The sequence below is a fragment of the Ctenopharyngodon idella genome, chromosome 18 (assembly GCF_019924925.1).
Source record: "Ctenopharyngodon idella isolate HZGC_01 chromosome 18, HZGC01, whole genome shotgun sequence".
Classification (NCBI taxonomy): Eukaryota; Metazoa; Chordata; class Actinopteri; order Cypriniformes; family Xenocyprididae; genus Ctenopharyngodon; species Ctenopharyngodon idella.
Window position 1 is genome coordinate 31,566,097 of NC_067237.1, and position 23,726 is coordinate 31,589,822.

Genomic DNA, 23,726 nt, shown 5'->3' on the forward strand with positions numbered 1-23,726 from the left:
ATTTCCAGAATTCTTAAAATTGCATGAAATTGAGATCATTGATCACACATGATTCTCCATCATGAAATTTCAGATACAGTATATTTTATATCTGTTATATTTCTTAATACTCCACGTGAAAACCTGCCCAACAGTAAATAGGAACCTGCTTGAAAACAAAGTGTGAGCATTCTGGTTCAGCTGACCTGTTATTTCAATGTTTTCTTTGCGGTTTTATCCCCAATCCATGTTTTTTTTTTTTCTAATGTACTCCAGCACGCATATATAGCAAACACTCAAAATCACATGTTGATGCTTTGAAGTCACTTGAGTGTATGTTTCATCTTTCATGTTGTCTTTTTGTTGTCTCCCCCCCCCACCAACCCCTATATTTATATATTTTGAGTACTTTAACAAAAAAGTCTTTGTTTGGAGGGTTGGTTAAATCAAGACAAAATTCTCTGTCTGTGTTTGATTTATCTGAATCAGATTGATTGTTTTAATGCACCTGAATTTTGACTGATGTCTGGTTTGCCTGTATGCAGGAAAGAAACAAAAGAAAGTTTGTTCAGAGATTAAAGCAAATATTACCATGAAATCAGCAAGTCAAATCAGTCACAACCTTCCTGAGGTTTAAATCACTTTATTGCAGTTTTAAAGTCTCTCTCCATGTTACAGCTGTATGATTCTTTCACATGTCGCTTAATGGACAGCAATGAACTTAAGATGGTTATGGTTACGACTTTGTATAAACTCCATGAATAATTGTACATTTGACTAAAGAAGAAACGTTGTTATATAAAAAACAGAATGCAGGACCACTTTTCTTTGCTAATTAAATACTGGATAAACACCTTTCGCGTAATAGAAAACCCAAATAATTACAGTCTCAGTCAGAACGGCTCCATCCTGTTTCACACTCAGATAAAAAAAAAAAAAAAAAAAAAAAAAAAAAGGTTCTCAATTATCATTGTTTTTGGCTAGTGTCTAAATATCGAAGGCACACCCTGAACGCCTCCTTCCCCGCGGCGTCCATGTTTCCAGCTCGCGATGATTGCCAATTAGAGCAGAAATCAATTTACAGTCTCCGTTGCTTAATTGATATCATTATGTTTACTGTAGAATGAATAATTGAATATTGTATCATTACATCAAAATGTAGTCGTGCATGAAGCGAGCCCGGCAGGTAGCCGTCGCTGAGAGGTTTTCTCGTTAAAAAGCAGTGATTGCTGATAATTAAGGGTTATCATTATATTCCCACTTCCCCAAATGCCGGCATTAGACATTCCGTCTTCAAAGTTCGGCCTAAAAAAAAACAAAAACAAAAAAAAAAAAACGCACAAATGCTAATAGTTTTTAATATGAGATCCGAATCAAAACAACATCAATGTATCTTCGGGAACAAAACATTTATATTAGAGGAAATTATTTCAGATTTTAAATATTTACCACAAAACGCTCTTAGTGGGAATGCTAAATAAATTACTAGCTGACTGAACATTCATAAATAAACAGAAATAATCATGCTTGGCTCAACCCCGTCTTCATAGACTTGTGTCCATGTCTAAGCTGTCCTCCAGGTGATTGTGAAAGGCTTTTCAATGGTGTGAGATTGTGATTCTACGTCAATCAGCAACTCCTGAACCTGAAGGAGAGGAAGAGAGAATTATTCAAACAGGAAAAAAATAGCACAAAGGAGATTGTGATGCAACTTTTCAGATGGAATGAATGCTAAACTACACACTCATGGTCAACAGTTACTACACAAATCCTCTTTAGGAGCTTAAACTCTTGTGTGATTACAGGCTGATTCCGTCAGTGACCTCGTAATGGCATGATGAAGAAAAATAAATGGTGTTCGAGCGAATCGTTGGAAAATGCCACCTCTGATCTGACATACGCCGCTGAGGGCAAACGCATGCATGGAGACAGATGGAGCTGCCTCGCCTCTTTCAGACTTATTATGCAGTCGGGAAATACTAAGAAAGATAAATGATTTGGTGTGGGCTGGAACACTAGTTATTCAGATTCACATGCACACAGTTTCTTTGTCATTTCCCCCCCTTCGATTCTTCTCATGGCTGGTATAAATCTCAGTCTCTGGAGCTCATGCCTGCATTCTTATTAATAGAAACGGTGCGGTCGATGCGCACACAACTTTTTAAAGGCATCTCTTTTTTAACAGCCCAGGAGAATGTAAACTCCTCTCTGTATTTCATCAAGCTCACTGCTTACAAAATACAAGGAGGAATCAATTAGGTGAATGCATTCAGATGTTTAGCTTTGAAATTATTCTTATTCTTAGCTATTATAGTGATTATTATTACTGTAATAAACAATATATTTTTATCGTTCTCAGCGTAATTTAAAGGTGGCAAACACATACTTCCATGATGCATAATAATCATGGATCATAAATAATTTGAATATTATTATAAACAATATAAATAATTTGCCATTTAAATAATATATGCCTGGTTTCACAGACAGGGCTTAGACTAAGCCAGGATTAGTTGCTTTCAGCTCAAATATGCATTTTAGTCTGGGACTAGCTTAAGCTTAAGCCTTGTCTGCGAAACTGGGGGATAATTATTTTTGCTTAATTGTCATGGAAATGATATCACTTAAAAGTATTAAAATTAAAATATTTTTTAAAAAATAATTTTAAATAAAACATAATTTTGTATTTCTTTGTATTGATTATGGGGTAAAATATGGGCAGGATCAATGAAAGGCAGCAAACAAATAGTTCCATGAAAATTTGAATTTTTCTAAAATTAAATTTAAAAACATATTATAAAGCATAATTTGAAGGCGGGCTGGCAAACACATACTTCCATGCTGCATAATAATCATGGATTATAAATAATTTGAATAATTAAATATTTTTATTGAAATATAATTAATTGTCATGAAAATAATATCTCTTAACATATTAACATTAAAATATTAAAAGTTCTTTCAAAATTTTGAAATCATTTTAAATAAAATATATTTTCATATTTCTTTGTATTGATTTTGGGGTGAAACATGACGAGGACATTTTCGTGAGATTTAAATGTGTATTCCAAAATGAAAAGTTGAAAATCACTTTATAATTTTTTTTTTTTTTTTTTCATTTTAAACATTCCATATAAAAATTATTACATGTATTAAATAATTATTACATTTCAATTTTATATTTAAATTACATTTTATATTTTTAAACATTGTGATCAGGGTTGCCAGGTTTTCACAACAAAACCCGCCCAATTGCTACTCAAAACTAGCACAAAAACTAGCCCAACCGCGTTTCACGGGGGGTAAAATCCGCAGTTTTGGCGGGGCTCCCCAGATAAAAGTCACATTCCAGGGGCTAAATATCATGTTATTTGGGGTCACTTCAACCCCCAGACTAGCAACAGTGTAGAAGTAGCACAATTTCGCAGGAAAACTGCAGACTTGGCGACACTGATTATGATATATTCAATTTTTTTATTTTCAAATTACTAAAACAGAATAAAAATTAAATAGATTCCATTTTTTAAAGCAGCACCTCTTGTCGTCCTCATGACTAAAGTATATGTTTGCATGAAGCATCTCACCTCAGCATTATATGTGAAATCCAAGGTGGCATTAGGCTTCTCAGCCGCAGTCATGGTAACATCAGTGATGGGCCCTGTTACACCCCACACCTTCACAACACCCAGGGTCAACCTGTCAGCCTCGGCCAGACCATCTGTGGTAACCGTGCTAGTAAGAACACCCTATAAACACACAGCACAACTGTTACACAAGATACACACAGATGCATATTTACAGTATGAGCAAAAATGCTATTGCAAGTGATAATTACTGACAGTAAAACATCTGGATACATTATATTAATGAATATTTGTGGGGGGAAATGTACTTAATTATCATGAAAATAATACCACAATGCAAAAACTCGAACATATGACCCGTTTCTTGAGATTCAGTCATTTAGATCTGACTAGAACAGAATGAAAAACAACAGAAAATTGTGTTGTTTCAGTATTAATGTAACATCTGTGCAGAGACAACTCAAACTAGCTGAGTCTGACCTCGTTTTACAAAGAGTTCTCAACTCCATAGGGCCGTGTTTTCCCCACCGCTCAAATAATCTCACCACATATGACATCAAACCCACAGGAAGTCCAGAGAGCTCTGACCTGGGCCAAGTGGCCTTGAGCTGCTACAGCATGAAATAGTTTTGGATCTGGATTTTGTTTCGAAATAGAGAGTGGCCACAGATGTTTGGCTTCAAGTGAGATGGACAATCTTGGATTCCCTATAGGATTTAATGGCAACTGTGCATGACCACTATCCAAATAAATCTGAAAGAACTGCACACATAGCTTTCTTCAAAACACATGAACGTACCGAAGAAACATCGAAAGATGTCAAGAGGAAACGCTTGTCCTGAACAGTATCTGTAAGGAGAAAGAAAGAAAAAAAGATTAAGAGAAGAACAGGAAAGGACATTTTTAAAACACTGTGGTAAAATTCATGACTTTAGAAAAAAAATACACAAACTAATATAAAAATATATACATGTTAAGAACACAGTTTTATTTTATTGCTTCAAATGCTGATGAGATCTTAAATTAAAATATGTTATCAGTAATAGTATTTACTATGAGGAAAAAGTAATAAATTCAACATAAGTTAATCTCCAAAATATATGTTGAAATGAACACTAGTGGAAGTAAAAGACCAACAATTTTAATTCCTTTTCACACAAATTATGATTACAAATATATGATTACAGGGACAGATTATTGTTTAATAATAACTTATTTTCAATATTATGTTATGATGACCTTAAAATGTTTTGTGCATGATTTGATATTCAAATCACGTAACCAGCTCCATACGTATGGCTTTTCTGATGTAGTAAACTGATGTAGTAAACTTGCACGTTAGCACACCTTATAGCACTTGCGATGCAAAGAATATTTTTTTTGTTTTTATCTCACATTTTCTTTTAACTCTATTGTTAAGGTTTAAGTATAGATGGTACGTTATTTTCAAACGCGATGGAACATTAATCTTTTAGCGCCACTTCTGCAATACGTACAACCACTGAACTGAATGCGCTTTTAAAGCCACTCACTGGACATTTCACTTTGAAAGTGCTGCGAAACGGTGCAAGAATCAACATAATATCATTTAGCAGAAATGTTGCCAGAGGCACATTTGTCCTATGAGTCCGGGTTGAAGAAATCATTAATGGAACTGGAATTATCAAGTTAAATCAAAACCATTCAATTCCTCACGATTCCCATCCCTGCACACACAAACATAACCCACCGATTCCCTCTCCATCATCCCAGAACAGGGATCCATGTGCTGAACCTGCATCATCAAGAGCAACGAGCAGACCCAGAGGATTCCGACGACTACAAGAAAAAACACAAAATAATGAAAACTACATTCGTGTTACAACATCACAACCATAAACATATGAACAAATATTTTTACATAATAATACTTATTATTCAATGTTCAGAATCTTGGTCATCTTGATAAACAACAGCGTGTACTCTTAAAGGCACAATATGTAGTTTTTCCTCACAGCTGGTGTAAAACAATCAGGACAGGACTCGGGCAGACATCACGTTCATGGATGAGATTATTAACGTTACTGTAGTATGAAGCAGAGCAGGGCCAAGTGCTGTGGGAGCAGAACGAGGCCGCTGGAACGATTGCTAATGAGAGACGAGCGCAACACATGGGTGGAGAGCAGCAGAACTTTTATTATGCCACAGCCGTTGCTTCCGCTTCTTCCGGTCAAGCGTATGTGGGGTAACGCAGTGCTTTTTTACATATTAGATACATTTGAGTGTGAGATACAAAATGATGTTATAACATTACTCTGAGCATTCACTCGGCGGCTGCTTTAAGACACCTGTTGCACACTGCAGTAAGCTAGATCGATATTAGAATATCATATTAATAAATGCTTATTAAATGGCATGCAATTAATTTTAAAACACATCGTATGACGGAGAGAATGCTGTATTACTGTTAAGACTAAACGTGTTGAGCTATATAACAATTAGTTTTTTGTCTATAATGTATCCAAGCAGTTCCCTGTCTAATAAAACATATAATATATTAAAGCGCCTTTGGTGTTTTTATGGTTTCTACAAAATAAAACCGGAAATCGAGGGTAACGCAGGTTTGTTGTCATTGATAGGCGACGCGCAGACATGGTCTGTGTCCTGGTTAAAATTGCTTATTTCTCTGGATTTAAACATTCTTGGAAACATCTGGGATAATGTAAGTATGCAAGTCAACAAAATATATAACACTGTTCTAGTAATTTTTGGACACATATTGTGCCTTTAAAGACACAGAGAGTGGGTGGAAAATGAGCATATGAAAAAAAATTGACTGTGTTGTAAGTAGGGTTAGGTATCGAGAACCGGTTCCATTTTAGAACCGGTTCCGAATTTCAAAGAACCGGGTATTCGATACGACGCGTGCATTTCGATTTTGTTTATCGATTCCTGACTTTTTTTCAGTCATTCTCGCACGGTAAACAGCAGTGAGCATTTTACAGTTGTATCTATCTGCTAGGACCCGCGACAAGGACCTTATCTCATTACGCACATACGCAGTTCATTACAATCGGCACTGACTTTTGCTTCAACACGGCATTAATCTGAAGGAATGCACCGTGTTTGGGGCCGTTCACATGTCGCGTCTAAAAACGCGTGGAAAGCACAGCCGCGCCACTTTCTCCTCCTTTCCAAAGCGCTTTCGCTCCCGTGGCATCTGTCGTTGCTATGCAACCTGCAAGATGACGAGCTGAGGAAGTATCAGGAAAGGATTAATTGATTTCTAGCCCTTGCATTAGCTTTACTAGATATATTTATGGAGATGAGAAATAAAACCCGGCTGAGCTTTTGATGTTGTTACGGAAAGGCCGAAGCTGATCGGTTGGTTCTTGTCACATGACCTGCGGTGCGCATTGAAATAACGAACATTTGAAATAACGAACATTTGAAATAACAAACTGTGAACTCTAACCCAGCCGCGAGTACAGTTACAGTTACAAAAACAGTTACAGCCTATTGGTTATAGCCTAAATGTGGCAAGAATAAAAGGTAAAAACATTATTCCCAAAGTATTTGCTCTTTTTTTCTCTCCATAAAAATAAATAAATAAATAAATAAATTCGATAAGAACCGGATTTGATAAGCAGAACCGGAATCGGAATCGTTAAAATTAAAACGATACCCAACCCTAGTTGTAAGAGACCTTTCGAAAGTGGAAAAGAATACTATGCAGCTATAGAAAAATGTACCAATTATACATTAAACAAGTCATTTAATAAAGATGCAGGGTAGCTTCTTCACCTGTAGTGTGTGTTGTTCTCTGGTTTCTGCCAGGGCAGGATGTAGCCTCCTCTCACGTGCAGGTTAATTTTCGTTAATGGTGTATTCATATCCACAAACTGTTCTCGTACTCCAACAACTTCACCCTGGATGATAAATCACATACAAGCAGATAAGATAGAGGACAAATATATAGAGGACAAAGTACCGCAGGTTGAAATTGTTTGGAAGCCAGCTGCATTATGACTGGTTGTTTAATTGACATGCTAATAAAATCTTGCTAATAAAGATTTGCATGTTTGCTAATAAAATGCTTGCTTGCATGCTGTTAAAATGCTTACCGTGTGGTAATCGTACCAGCGGGCATTTGGCACGTAGCCCCTGACCACAGTAACGCCCTTCACAAAACAAAATCAATGAGAAAAATAATAAATAACAACATAAACAACACTAAGAAGAACTGTCGATCTCTCTTTACTGATTGAATATAGTGCTATGTGACTGTGTGTGACATTATTAAAAGGCAAATAAATTTATTAATAAACTAATATATATATATATATATATATATATTATAATTATTACATAATAATTATAATAACAATTATTAAACAATAATTACATAATATTATAATTATTACATAATAAAATATTATATAATAATAATATAAAATGTATTAAATATATTTAATTACAAAATATAAATATAATAAATAATTTAATAAATTGATTAATAAATTAAACTATATATTTTTATATGTGAGTCAGTTTAGGGGCATCATTTATAAGGTTAAGTGAACAACCACAAAACAAATGACTTATATAAAAATAGCCAAGGTGTTGTTGTGAGCATACCTGGTCCAAAGCAGGTGTTATCAGAAGGGCAGGACCCCAGAGGAACTGCCTGTCGATGCTCCATGTGGTTTCATCAGTGACAAACCTACATTACAGAAAATAGCAGAGACCATTCAACACTGTACATGCAGATCATGATAGAAAATGAAAAAAAGTGAGAAAAAGAGAGGGAGGTTGAAATAAAAACATGAGATGATGAACAAAATAGGCACACAGAACATTCAGTCCAATAGATCAGGCTGCTAAAAACAGAGTGGAAGAGGAAGGTTACACAGGACAACGGGAAAGTGAAGAGCAACAATATCAAAGCAGGCTAAACAAAAAAAAATAATAATTAAATACAGGAACATAAGACCAATACACAGGCAGAGAATTTGGCCTGAGTTCTGATTAGTTATTCCTATGATGCTTTCAGGGGAAATGTAATTGAAACGAAAGGATGGACTGAAAATAGTGTCAGAAAGAAAATATGGTGTTAATGAAGATATATTTGGAGGGAAACTGAGGAGCAGAACATAAATGAAGGTCTTAAAGGGATAGTTCACACACACAAATGAAATTTTGTCATCATTTCCTCATAGGCATTGTTACTTTTACTTTTATTGCATGGAAAAAAGAATATCATGAACATTTTTTTTCTGGTAAACATCATGGTTTTGAAATAATATGAAGGTGAGCAAATGATGACAAAATTATTTTAATTTTTGGGTGAACTATTCAGAAACAGAAGTACTGGTAGACACTCACTCGTGCAGCATTGGTCTGACCACAGTGTTTCCGTAAACGTGAGCTTCATACATCAGTGTGTACAAATATGGCAGGAGGGTATAGCGAATATTCAGCACATCACGAGACATATTAGCAAACTCCTCTCCCCAGGCCACGGGATCCTGCCTCTGTGAAAGATCACAAAAACTCATGAGATTATAAATACCCAACACTACTTCTGAAGAAAACGTGAATGGGTTCTCCTCCAAACCTTGTCACCACAGTGTTTGACAGGTTGCTAGAGCATTACTAAGTGATTGTTCTGGGTGGTTACAAGTGGTTTCTAGTATTCTATTCTTTAATCAAGGTTCTTCACTGGCATCTATGATTAAATGAAGAATCTTTATAGATTCTTCATTTAATCTTTTATAGTGGAAAAAATGTTCTTTAGATTATTGAAATGTTCTTCAAACTAAGAAAAAGTTGAATGAAAGGTTTTTTAGGGAACCAAAAAATGTGTCTTCAATGGCATCTCTGCAAAAAAACAATTTTTGGAACCTTTATTTTTAAGTTCCTTGTAATGTACATGCTAAAGTAGTTTTGTTGTTTATTGGTGACATTTTTATGAATGTTTTCCTCATCAGTTTTGCCTTAAGCTAGTTCAGTAATTGTATTAAAGGATTAGTTCACTTCAGAATTAAAATTTCCTGATAATTTACTCACCCCTATGTCATCCAAGATGTTTCTGTCTTTTTTTCTTAAGTCAAAAAGAAATTAAGGTTTTTGAGGAAAACATTCCAGAATTTTTCTCCATATAGTGGACTTCATCAGGGGACAACAGGTTGAAGGTCCAAATTGCATTTCAGTGCAGCTTCAAAGGGCTCTACACGATCCCAGGCGAGGAATACGGGTCTTGTCTAGCGAAACGATTGGTCATTTTCTAAAAAAATATTAAAAAATTACTTTTAACCACAAATTCTTATCTTGCACTAGCTCTGCGATGCACCACGCATTACGTAATAACATTGGAAAGGTCACGCGTACTGCAGTAGAGCGAAAAACTCCATCTCATTTTCTCCTCCAACTTCAAAATCGTCCGACATTGTTGTTTTACCTTTTTTAGTAAAGGGCATTTGGTTTAGTCTTTGCATGTTCGCTTTGTATACACTGGATCTGTACTTTTGCCTACGTTACACGTGACCTTTCCAACGTGATTACGTAATGCGTGGCGCATCTCAGAGTTAGTGCAAGATGAGCATTTGTGGTTAAAAAGTATATTTTATTTATTTTTAGAAAATGACCGATCGTTTCGCCCTTTGAAGCTACATTGAAACTGCAATTTGGAACTTCAACCCATTGCACCCCATTGAAGTCCACTATATGGAGAAATCCTGGAATGTTTTCCTCAAAAACCTTGATTTCTTTTCGACTGAAGAAAGAAAGACATGAACATCTTGGATGGTATGGGGGTGAGTACATTTTCAGGAAATTTTAATTCTGAAGTGAACTAATCCTTTAACTGCATTTTAAAAATATATAGCTACACTTATATTTTAGAAATCATCATATTTAGCGGTTCTTGGCATTCAAATGTTTAAAGACCTCTGGAATATATAGCAACAGAAATGTAACAGATAGTGTTAATATCAAATTTTCAGTAAAGATGTGTATTATCTCAATAATCGATTTATTTATGATCCAGTTGCAAACAGATCAAACTGAAACAACACCACATTTCCAGCATTATCCATTATGACACCATGGGAATAAATACTTTAGCCCAGAACTATTTTTGCATGATCCAAATATGTACAGCTGTGTCCTGCTGAATCCAGATGTAACTGTACACCACACTGAGCATCTGTGCCCATGTATGTGTGAGCATCTGACTCCATATACAGGCAGAATGTTAATTGTCTGCCAGAAAGAGAATCAGTTTGCCCCCTTTGGCGGCCTGTACGTGGGTCTAGTGCTCACAATGAGTGGTGTTAAGAGTGGTGGGTGTGAGTTAATGTGCTCACAGATATAAAGGTGAACCATATCTGATAATTATTTCTCAAGTACCACACGTTCACAGGTCTGACTACTAATGTGTGCATGCTAACACTTAGTTCTTTCCTCGCCACTGATGGAATTTTCCATCATTTATCACACAACACTTCCCCGGCAATAACGAAAATTAGTATAGTATGGGTAGTATAGGTAGGTTTGGGTTTGGATTAGGCAATCAGGTAGTGGCTTCAATGAAGAGGGTAATAATTTGGCAGGGAGTCGAAATTTAGCACAACACTGGAAATCCATGTTTTCACTGTTATATGGTAGGGGGGCACGATTATGCATCTTCTTAAATATAGCACAGAATCTCCAGATCCAAAAACAAGTGAAAATTAAGCAGAAGCAAGCGATAGAAGCATTGCTTATGCACATGCAAGATAACGCGATCATCAAAGATTAAACAGCATATAAATCAAAACTGCCTAATGTTAGCAAATGAAATGTCAAAACCAAGAAGAGGTCTGTGAGGTCTATGTTTTGATCATTGTTCTGAATCCAATCCGGACATAGTCTTTGACAAAAAACATGACTTTCTCAGCTTTTTGTTCAAATTGTTTTTTAAATAAAACTTACCCACATTTAAGCGTTAATAAAAAAATAAAAAAAAAGGATAAAGCTAGAATGAAGACTGGCAATTAAGAAAAACTTAAGAAAATTAAGAAAAAATTAAAAAGAAGAAAAAAAAAACACTGGCAGGGAAAGTTGTAAGTTATAAAAACAACTGTTCGTGTCCTGTAAACGTCCTTTAAACCAGACACATTTAGCTGTTAAGCAAAACTGTGTGAGATATTAAGGCTTGTTTTCAGAAAATGTCTTCCACCTGCTCATGTTTAAAAGAAGTGAAAAAAAATGCAATTGCCTCAAGACAAAATAACTTTATATTAAAGATAAATTAACTGAAAACGAACCTTAATATCTTATGCAGTTTTACTTCTTAGATAAATTTGTCTTGTTTTAAGGATAAGAAAAATATTTTTGCATATGAACATTGCATATGAAAGTTGCTTTTTAAGGATTTATATATACATATATATATTAGTGAAATTGTGCTAAATACGTAACATATAAAGTCTTTTTTTTTTCACTAAAAAAAAAAAAAAAAAAAAACGTCATTTTGCAAGCAAAAAGCACAAATGTTTTTAGGACAATGGTTAGTATACTAAAACCATAAAAAAATGTTGTTACTTGATATAAAATAAATGTTAACTGAAATAAATGATATAATATATAATATATAATTTATTAAAAATATAAATATATGTAAATATATAACATATATAATAACTAACAGAAAATTAAAAAAAAGAAAAATAATCCAAATTATTAATAAAAGTTACAATAGTACATTATCTAAATTATACTAATTGAGATACGTTTGTAACTGTGTGGGACAACTGCTAAATTGAATTTGTTCAAAAGACCGAACCTTAACTATTGAGAAATAATAATAATAGTGATGCTAGGCTTAGTAAACACACTGAGTGTTGTATTGTTCTTAACCTGTAGATCCTCTAGTATTTTCTTCTCTCTTCCACGCAGAGCAAAAACTCCTTCTAATGTAATGGGTAAAGCTAATATCTCAGTGTTAAAGTGTTTGAATGAACTAGACCTTCCTCCTGTTAGAGCTAACTGCTTCTCGCAGACAAAAAGCCAAATTATTCCAAATGTACTGCTCTCTGACTCCATTAGCATGTGACTTAGTGTGATGGAGAGACAGCCGAACTTGGAAGCCTTGGCAGGAGCCTAAGAATTATGACCCTCACTGCAGAAGCTGGTTTCTCTCTCTCTCACTCTGGCAGCTGGCATCAGAGGGAACATTTGCACTGGCAACTGACTTTGCCAGACATTAGGAGTAAATAAGGTGGTCTTTTCAAACTTCTTTCGGTGGCTGTTCATCTGTTAACTCCCTCCTCTTTTGTTTTCCCTTCTGTACGAATTGTTATGTTTGCTCCCATGGTGCTTTTTAGGATTAGCCTATTTTACTCACTTGGGCAAACACTTCCTATTAAAACAGGAAGTTGGAGCTGGTGCTTGTCCCTTTTTTAAATAGCTAGTAGGCTTTAGTTTACTTCAAAGCCATGAACCATTTTCATTCAAAATCTGACAAAAATATGGTCACTAATATTAGTCAGTTTCCTGCAAAAGAAAAAAATAAATTTAAAATGAATTTATTCAACTTTCAAGCGTATCATACCATATAGATGAGCTTGGACAGACTAAAAGCTACTAAAGTTCCCTTTTTGATTTCATTAAGTGTGTCTCTGTCTCTTATTCAATATCTGACATGTCTTTCTCTCCATCACTTTGTAATTCAGGCCACCTTGACGCCCTCCATCCTGTCTCTGGATGACCTTCCATTTGCCTCCGTAGCCACATTAAAGCTAATGACATCTTGGAGGGGTAATTACAGTACCAAGGGGACGTGCAGGGATAAATACATCCGGGTAGAGGCGAGCTGAAGACAGTCTCTTATTGGAACTGTCATTGAGACACGCAGAGGGCACATCCACACCGGTGCAAGTGAATGACTCGGCAGAATAAAAGCAGAAAAAAATATGCAGACATGCTGTCTTGCAAGCGCTGTTGTGCACTTTTGTTTTAATAAAGCCCTCTAAATTCCCTGGTCACTGTCAGTGCGTGTCTAACTCTAGAATTAATACATATTATGCCATTTTAAAAGCGTTTTTGTTAGCATTTTTACTTTTGTGTTTTTCTTTTTCATACTCCAGCCAAAATCCCAAAAGACTACATATAATATTGCACAAATGTTTTTTTTTTATTATTATTATTATTATGCCTTTTTGCCCCTTTTTTTTTAAAGGGGTCATGACATGTATTTAATATAGTCGGCACTGCATCATCTTTTATTTTCAGTCTCTCTGAAAAGCCTGCGTCAAACTGCGTCTTATTTAAAAACAAATCTGTAGTAAAATGAAGCGAGAAAAACGAACAGTGTCTTACTGACGTGATCTGGAACTTCTTTAAAAATAAAGTTCATCCATGCTTTCTTAAAGGGTTAGTTCACCCAAAAATGAAAATAATGTCATTTATTACTCACCCTCATGCCGTTCCACACCCGTAAGACCTTCGTTAATCTTCGGAACACAAATTAAGATATTTTTGTTGAAATTTAATGGCTCAGTGAGGCCTCCATAGCCTGCAATGACATTTCCTCTCTCAAGATCCATTAATGTACTAAAAACATATTTAAATTAGTTCATGTGAGTACAGTGGTTCAATATTAATATTATAAAGCGACGAGAATATTTTTGGTGCGCCAAAAAAAAACAAAATAACGACTTCAGGAAGCTTCAGAGCATTATGAATCAGCGTATCGAATCAGCGGTTCGGAGCGCCAAAGTCACGTGATTTCAGCAGTTTGGCGGTTTGACACGCAATCCGAATCATCATTCGATATGCTGATTCATTACGCTCCGAAGCTTCCTGAAGCAGTATTTTGAAATCGGCCATCACTATATAAGTCGTTATTTTGTTTTTTTTGGCGCACCAAAAATATTCTCGTCGCTTTATAATATTAATATTGAACCACTGTACTCACATGAACTGATTTAAATACGTTTTTAGTACATTAATGGATCTTGAGAAAGGAAATGTCATTGCTGGCTATGGAGGCCTCACTGAGCCATCGGATTTCAACAATTTGTGTTCCGAAGATTAACGAAGGTCTTACAGGTGTGGAACGGCATGAGGGTGAGTAATAAATGACAGAATTTTCATTTTTGGGTGAACTAACCCTTTAACATTAGGATCATAAAGAAGGACTGTTCTTCCAAAACTTGAAGCATCTATATGGTTTTGTTGCTGGAATAATCATGTGTTTGTGTCTCTCGTATTTACTACTACATGACATGTGTGAATTGATGGGTGGGGCTAAAGAGGTAATGATGTAGAAGTAGGCGTTGGTCTTTCATCACACTATGACATCATACTGAATGCGAAACAAGTCATTTTGGCACCTTGGTTTCAATAAAAGCTGTTTTTAGACTAATGAGGACATTTTGAGTTCTGAAACTGAAAGGATATTTTTATAGTACAATGACTTTATATATTTTGAAAGATTAAGGAAAATCTGAATTCTCAATTCAAGACCCCTTTAACAAAGATAACAAAAAAGATAGGGAGTAGATAGCAAACGCTATGTCTCCAACTCTCCAATTTCTATCATAATTTGGAACAAATCCTGAAGGATTCTAATCTGAATTCATATATGATTCCAAAATAACACAAAACAAAAACTTGATCTTTTAGTTCCCAATATCCTGTTCCCAAAAGGTCTATTATAATTACCAACATGGATAAAAAGATGTTGTATGATAGCAAAAGAAATGTAAAGAAAATCCTTCCGGATTTTACAAATCCCAGAGTTTCCCTACAGATTTCCTTTAACCGTTCAGTAGCAAGACATTATTCCAATACAATATAAGTAGGATTCGGGTAAAAGTAAAAGTAAAGAAATATAAAACAACTTTCAACAACTCTAGAACTCTAAAAACCAAAAAAGAATAAAAATAAGATCAACAAGGTTTTTCTATTTATCTAGTAGAATCGTATTTGATTCCCATCGGATTACATTTACATTTATTCATTTTGACATACCATTTGTGTCCCATGCTCTACCACCTGAGCTACAGGATCCTTTAGGGCATTCTGTGCACAATCCTTTAGGATTTTTAGACTACACTTCCACTCCAAACTCTATTTCTGTTTGTTCGTCCTTTGTTTAATCACCCATTAGCAATTCATTTTTAAATGATTGAAGCCCAGAAGGGTTCTGGATAACTTTGAGCATTTAATTATACCCCCAAATGAATCTGTTAGCAACAAAGCTGCCACGTCCACTCACTGAAGAATTTTCCCCACGCCATATCGATCCCACTCACTCCTTGGGCTTATTGGATTTTTGTGACAGGTCCCAGCACTTGCAAAGGTCACATTTTAAACAAGTGCCAGAGTGAATACCTGACAGCCCACCTGTCTACAGATCCCAGATATTAGTCAGCAGCCGGTGCGGGGGGCCCTTTTCAAGTGCCGCCGTGAGTTTTGGGGCATCGTGATGGACTGCTGTCTGTCTCAGGGATTTAGAGATCATTTTCATACTCCCTCAGGGCGCCACACAGACAAGGATTCATGTAGGAAGTTGTCATGGCTGTCTGTACAGTAACAATATCTTGTTTCACCCTGTATTTTGATGCCTGTCACTCAGTGTCAGTGATTATCAGGCTTAACACCATTTAAGTCTCAATTAAGGGTCCGTTTCACACTGTCTGCTGAACAATGGCCCCACATGTCCACTGCCACATGTCCAATAATTTTCTGTCAGACCAAATTTCTAGATGTGCAAGATTATCTTGCTTTTCGTGATTGTTAATGGTTAAGTACAATTCTCAAATAGTAAAGGCTGCATTTTAATTAAATAAGTATATAGATTTAATTTGAAAATTAAGAAATGAAGACAGCCATAAATTTTAGTATTGTAGTTAGTATTGCAAAAGGTGTACTGTAAAATAAAATTATTATTATTATTTCTCTTAAATACTCTTTCTTTATAGTGAAATATTACAATAGTACTATTTCTTATTTTGTTTTATAATAGTAATAAATTATATTCTATTCATCATCATCATCATCATCATTATGATTATTATTATTATTATTATATAGTCATATTTATATATAATCACATTTTGGCCAAATTGTACAGCACTACAAACAAGCAAGGAGTTTTTGCTTCTTTTTTTAAGTCATTTTAAACTGCTTTTTTTTTCTTTTCTTTTTTCAAAAAATTCCCTTTTTCAGATGCAAACATTATTACAACGTGATTTAAAACATGAGAGTTTTTAAAAGGAAAAAGAGGTCTGACACAATTTGACTGACTAAACTCATATCTAAGCCTAAAATATGATATTTGTTTTGGTTAACACTGCTAAAAAAAAATAAATCTGTCTAAAAAAAAAGGTGCTGCGTGTGTTCTTACTGGCATGTTTATGGTGTTGTGGTTTCTGGAAAATGGGTAGAAAGCTCCAAGCTGCATCCAACGCAAGCACATCTCGTATTCGGCAGGGTTAAAGAAGCCACAGATATCAGCACCCGTCTGGAACGCAAGCGGAAAGGGAGAACGAGAAGGGAAAGGAGACATAGAGAGAGAAACATGATTATAGATCTCTGTAAAAACAGGGCCAACTCCAAAACATTAATAAATAAACTCTAGAGTCAGTGTAATGGCTACATGCTAGTGTAATGCACCCAAATGAACTAAAACATTGTTTGATAGGAAATAAAGCACAAATGAAAAATCAATAGCAAGTGCTGCGGTAGGATGAGAGAGGCACTTACGTAAGGGATGCCAAATATGCTGAACTCCATCATGCCTGAAAGACAGAAAGAGAGAGAGGGTTTATACACTGTACTGTACAGTAGACATTGTTCAACACAAAAAAAACAGCACAATTTAATGGAGGCAGGTCAAGAATAATATGCAAGGACAAAACAGATGTTTATAATATGTGAAAAAGTTATGACACCCTATTGAATTGCATGGTTTTCAGTATCAGGACTTCTTTAGAACGTTGCTTCAGTTCATTGAAGTTTGTGTCTATGCACAGATTTTTAGTCAGACTTTGACTGGGCCACTGCAACACCTTTATTCTTTTCTTTTTCAGCCATTCTGATTTGCTGGTGATCCTCAGATCATTGTCCAGTTGCATGACCCAATTTTGGCCAAGCTTTAGCTGTCAGATGGATGGCCTCACATTTGACTCCAGAATACTTTGGTATACAGAGGAGTTCATGGTCGACTCAATAACTGCAAGGTTCCCAGGGCCCATGGCTACAAAACAAGCCCAAAATCATCAACCCTCCACCAGCATGCTTGACTTTTGGTATGAGGTGTTTGTTCTGATAAGCTGTGTTTAGTTTTCACCAAACTTGGCGCTGTGAATTATGGCCAAAAATCTCCACTTGGTCTCGTCTGTCCAAAGGACTTTTTTTCCAGAAGTCTTGTGGTTTGTTCAGATGAAACTTTGCAAACCTAAGCCGTGCTGCCATGTTTTTTTTAGAGAGAAGAGGCTTTTCTCCTGGCAACCCTTCCAAACAAGCCATACTTGTTCTGTCTTTTTCTAATTGTACTGTCATGAACTTTATCATTTAAAGGAACACTCCACTTTTTTTGAAAATAGGCTCATTTTCCAACTCCCCTAGAGTTTTTCCGGGTCTGGCGGTACCACTTTTAGCATAGCTTAGCATAGTTCACTGAATATGATTAGACCGTTAGCATCTCGCTCAAATTACCAAAGAGTTTCGATATTTTTCCTATTTAAAACTTGACTCTTCTGTAGTTACATTGTGTACTAAGACCGACGGAAAATGAAAATTTGCGATTTTCTAGGTCGATATGGCTAGGAACTAATAATCAAGGAACTTTGCTGCCGTACCATGGGTGCAGCAGGCGCAATGATATTACGCAACACCTGTGACCCCCTGCTTGCACAGGAAGCGTGCCTTGCAACCATGGAGACATTTGTGAAAGACGCTGCATAATATCATTGCGCCTGCTGCACCCATGGTACAGCAGCAAAGTTCCTTGATTATTACGCCAGAATGAGAGTATAGTTCCTAGCAAAAAATAACTTTTCATTTTCCGTCGGTCTTAGTACACAATGTAACTACAAAAGAGTCAAAAGTGGTACCGCCAGACCCGGAGATCGGCTGAATGGATTCGAAAACGGTAAAACTCAACTGTTTAACTCTAGGGGAGTTAGAAAATGAGCCTATTTTCAAAAAAAAGTGGAGTGTTCCTTTAACATGTTAACTGAGGCCTGTCGAATCTGGGGTATAGTTCTTGGGTTGTCTGCAATTTCTCTGAGCATTACACGCTCTGATCTTGGGGTGAATTTGCTGGGATGTCCACTCCTTGGAAGATTGGTGTCTGTTTCCATTTATGAATAATCTTCCTCACTGTAGAATAATGGACTTCAAATTGTTTGGAAATGGCCATATAACCCTTCCCAGATTGATGGCAGCAACAATTGCTTCTCTACGATCATTGCTGATGTCTTTCCTCCTTAGTATTTTGTTAACACACACCTGAAGGCTCCAGACCAGCAAACTGCCAAAACTTCAGCTTTATAGAGGTGCTCACACTTGCTGATGATCGATTAATCAAAGACATTTGATTAGCAGCGCCTGACTGCTACTTACCCTCTTAAATCCTAAGGAAACTATAAGGGTGTCCTTAGTTTTTCACCCATGGCTTTTCCATTTTTCCCTAGTTTTTGTTAAATAAATAATGACACGGTGTGATATGTCATGTGTTGTTGTTTTATTTTCCAAATTTGAAGACCTGCCAAGGACCAGGTGATTTTTTATTATGTCCTGATATGGAAAACCATGGAATTCAATAGGGTGTCCTAACTTTTTCACATGACTGTATATATATATATATATATATATATATATATATATATATATATATATATATATATATATAAAAATATAGCATCATTACAAGAACCACTAATAAATAAACTCATACCTATGATGGACTTCAGAAGCTGGTCCCAGGCAGAGTAGTTGTCTCCCAGCCAATGTCCTGCCCACCGACCACTAGATGGGTATGTTGAACGGGTAATAACGACACCTCTCTTGCCAGTGGTACTGAGCAAAGCACTGTGACATACACATAAACACACACAGAAATTAAAACTCATTCCAGAAACCCAAGAAATAAATACATCAGTGAATATGGAGGAACAGAAAGCTCACTTGTAAGTGGGTTCCGTGTGAGACCAGCCGTACAAGTTGTGGACATCATAATGTTTGACAGTTGTGCCATCAGCAAGGATCTGCTGGCTGTTCATGCATAAAGTCTTATGGTTCAGACCTCTTTGCATGGATTCCAGTGCTGGGAATAAGTATTAACAGTATGCAGATTAATTTCAGATGCACAGTGCTAAATACAGGTTGATCATCTGTGTTGTAAAATCTCTCCAGCCATGTATACACGTCAGGATGCATTCATTGAAACTTACGGGGCATATATGGAGGATTTTCCAAATTGGGATCTCCTAGACAATTTCCTCCAACTGTGCCATGCACGAAACTGGCCGGCTCATTCATGTCCTTCAGAAAGGAAATCAGAATGACAATGAAGGCAAAAGAGAAAACGGTAATTATATGCATAAATGCATAGACAGTGGCTGTGCCTATGCTAAACCTTCACTCATTGCATGCTCACCATGACTTTCTCAAATAGGATGTTTTTCTGATTCAGTATCCTTGTTTGGGTTTCAACAACATTGTTATGAATCTAATATTTCACATTTGACTTTATTTAATGGTTATGGTTAGGGTTATGTTGTTTCAAGAGCAACAAATGTGAACACAGATGTCCTCAAAGAACATCTTGCACAATTGTAATTATTGAAATTGCTTTACTTTGCATTCAAACATTAAAAAAAGAGACAAAGCACTCACAATCCAAAGTCCGTCAAACTTAGTGATGTTGTTGTAAAAGTCTTTAATCTGATCCTGCCACCAATTTGCTGTGCTTTCCTTGAAGAAATCAGGGAATGCCACGAAAGCTCTGAATAGCTGAAAGTTGATGAAATAAAAAAGACATTTTTATAATTGTGCTTTAACCGTTACTACACTTCCACAAAGTGCTTTAACCATTGCTCCAGTATGTGCTGATTGGATATTACAGTAGTTAAACTACAACAAGCCAATTTGTTTAAATAATGATGTGCTGATTCGCTTTTATAGCAGTGAGTCTGCTATGTTCTGATAAGATGAAATGAGTTTGTTTACTACATGCTGATTGACAGATATACTAGTGGGTGATATAAAATAATATAATACTAGCAGTATAGTACAATGTGCTCATTGACAGATAACATGTCTTCTACATGCCGATTGACTGAAAGTATTCTAAGATGTCACACTCATCTCTCTTGACTGCATTTGCAATTATAGTCCATTGTACTGATGATTTCAGTATGAATAGGCTTGACTATGCGGGAACAAGAGAAAAGATGTATGGTTCTCTGATTAAAGTGAGATAGAAAGAGATGGGGGTGGGGTGGCAGATACCTCTACTTGAGTATCCCAGTCCAAGGTATTGTCCACAGTGATATTGGGATAGTCAGGCCACACCTATGACGGACAGAAACAATAGCTAAAACCTGTGTTTCAGGTTAGGCTAAAATAAAAGGATCATTCCTGCTTGCAGTACAGTACATGTCATTGGTCATCTCATTGGTCGGCCAGTTTTTAACGTGGCGCGTCAAAACCGAAAAAACGAACCTGAGGCGTTTTCTAAAAAATATAGGTGTGCATACTCACATTGGCGCCCTTTGTTTAGTCACGAGGCGTTAAACGTCATCAATAATCGTGAGAGATATTCGTCCCGGTGTGTACAGGCCTTTACACTGTAAGTCCTTGAGTTAATTTATCCGCGTTTTAATATGCCTCTGATTACAGAGGTTTTAAGATGGACTTCGAGGCTTTTTAGATTGGGTAGAATCTGCGATCTCTGAACCAGTTTACTGGCTTCCATGGCTACAATATGCTGTGTTTCCCACCAACTGGCAACCCAGAGTGTCGAAATACTAGGGAAAATTGGGAGTGGGTGGGATCACACAGACTAAAACAAAAACAGACATTCTGACACTGAACACACATTTCAAAGTAGAATAACTTGCTTTAGCATTGTTTTTCGAAGAAACAAGTATCTGAAGGACCATAGCATGTTTCCTAAATATGCAAACATATTATGTTATTTTTATGCTTTAGCACAGTCAAAAAAATAAAAATAAAAAATACATACAGCACCTTTAACTAATCGCATTCCAGATGAATTTGGAATTTCCCGTTCGGTTCCCGACAAATCGTAACTCTGAAATTCTAATTCTTCCAGCAACGCTTAAAAATAATCGATGGAATTCCGCTTCAGTCATCACCATTTTGGAGACCATTTTTTCACCATTTTTTATTAGCAATGAATTTTATGAATTTAGTGCTTTTTTTGTGGTATTATTTGGTTTGTTTCACTCTAAAACATTAATCCAGTATGAGAAAATCGGTATATGATAATATTACAATTTCAAAAAATCATCTAAAAATAGTTTTTATGTAAGCTAATGGTCTAACCCTCACTGAGCAATGGCGATCTGTCTTTATTTCCATCTTATCAGGCATCCTGTTGATTGTTTTCCTGTTGTGTAGATAATCAAAATATACGTCCCTAAAGCAAACCAATGTTTTAAAAGCCATAGTATGAAAGGTACTGCAGAACATGAAGGACCCCAAACTTGTGCCACAGAGTAGAGAAAAATTTAAGACCCCCATGAAAATGAAATAATGCATCTCAAGGGGTTTATCCTAAAGAATAAAATTTGTTACAAAAATACATTGTCAACAAAACTATGAGATATTGACACAGAATCAATAATGTTCCTCTTTGCGTTTGCCATACCTTTCCCCACACAATGTCACTGCTGAGCTCAGGAGGCCATTTGATGAAAACGTCTTGTTCCATCCCGAGTCGAAACGCAGGGTAGTCTTCTGTCTCATTGGCCGCTATAGCCGGGTCCTGAAGCACACAAACAAATAAAGCATGTAGCTCTGACAACCCTTATGAAAAAGAAGTATACTTCAAGTTCATTTTATGAAATAAGTATAGTAATATCAATGTACTAGTAGTAAGCTTGTAAGTGTACTATTTCAAATTTCTGCTTGGGACTAAATTGGCCCACTTTTTAGTATATAAAAGTATACGTTTAAGTGTACTATAAGTGTAACAGTAGTAAACTTTAAGTGCACAACTAGTTCACAAATACGTTTCTCATTTGTACTGCATCTGTATTATAAGTGAACTTGCAAGTATACTAGTAGTTTACTATTTTAATACTTGTAGCACATTTAGTAGTTTTATACTACAAGTATACTTTTCTTTAAGTGAACATAATATCATACTTATAGTTTACTATTTATATATTATTTTTGCACTTAAGTATACTACTATGTTCCTATTTAGGTGTTAATTTTGTTATACTTGAAATATACCTTTAACTGTACTTTAACTCTTTCCATTTATAAAAAAAAAAAAAAAAAAAAAAAAATTATTCTAGCTTCATGCATCCCTTTTTATCAATACTTAATTGTGGGTAAGTTTCATAAAAAAAACTGCATTTTTGTCAAAGTCTAGATCCGGATCAGACTTCAGAGTGATGATCAAAACACAGATGGAGTAGATCGCGTCCATCAACACCCCCAAAGCTTCACAGTCGTTTCCTCTTCGTGGGTTCAGCACTGCATTCAGTAACGTAGGCAGTTTTGATTTATATGCTGTGTAATGTTTGATGATCGTGTTGTTTTACATCTGTGCAAAGCAATCTTCTATCAATTGTTTCTGCTTCTTCACGCGTGTTTTGATCTGGAGATTCTGTACTAGAAGATGCTTAATAGCGCCCCCTACCATATAACAATGAAAACACAGATAGCTGGAAAATTCAGTCAGTGGCGGGGAAAGAGTAAAGTAAATTTTAAGTAAATTTTTATGTACACCAACAGTGGCCTTGCCTTCACAAAAATTAAGATACTCAGAATTAGGAACATATCTGTTTTCTTTATAAATCAATATTTTCAAACAATGTAAGTTTATAAAACTATGTGAAAAAAAGTATTTAATAGGCTGCTCAATCAAAAGATTAAACACAGCTACAAGCCAAGTATACTATGAATACTTAATTATACTTTTAAGTATAT

General features: G+C 35.7%; 1 protein-coding gene across 1 annotated transcript in view; it reads right to left on the reverse strand.

The window, feature by feature from the left end:
* Positions 1-606: 606 nt before the first annotated feature.
* Positions 607-23,726, reverse strand: part of LOC127499478 (sucrase-isomaltase, intestinal-like) — a 63,443-nt gene continuing 40,323 nt past the window's right edge. The window contains exons 33-48 of the mRNA XM_051869827.1: positions 22,435-22,551; positions 21,051-21,113; positions 20,436-20,552; positions 19,991-20,081; positions 19,725-19,863; positions 19,495-19,628; positions 17,298-17,332; positions 16,939-17,055; positions 8,928-9,076; positions 8,181-8,265; positions 7,667-7,723; positions 7,347-7,471; positions 5,293-5,381; positions 4,363-4,412; positions 3,564-3,725; positions 607-1,624 (exon numbers count right to left, since the gene is read on the reverse strand). Coding sequence (XP_051725787.1) covers positions 1,544-1,624; positions 3,564-3,725; positions 4,363-4,412; positions 5,293-5,381; positions 7,347-7,471; positions 7,667-7,723; positions 8,181-8,265; positions 8,928-9,076; positions 16,939-17,055; positions 17,298-17,332; positions 19,495-19,628; positions 19,725-19,863; positions 19,991-20,081; positions 20,436-20,552; positions 21,051-21,113; positions 22,435-22,551 — 1,611 coding nt within the window. The 3' untranslated portion in view covers positions 607-1,543. The remainder of the gene's footprint in view (positions 1,625-3,563; positions 3,726-4,362; positions 4,413-5,292; positions 5,382-7,346; positions 7,472-7,666; positions 7,724-8,180; positions 8,266-8,927; positions 9,077-16,938; positions 17,056-17,297; positions 17,333-19,494; positions 19,629-19,724; positions 19,864-19,990; positions 20,082-20,435; positions 20,553-21,050; positions 21,114-22,434; positions 22,552-23,726) is intronic.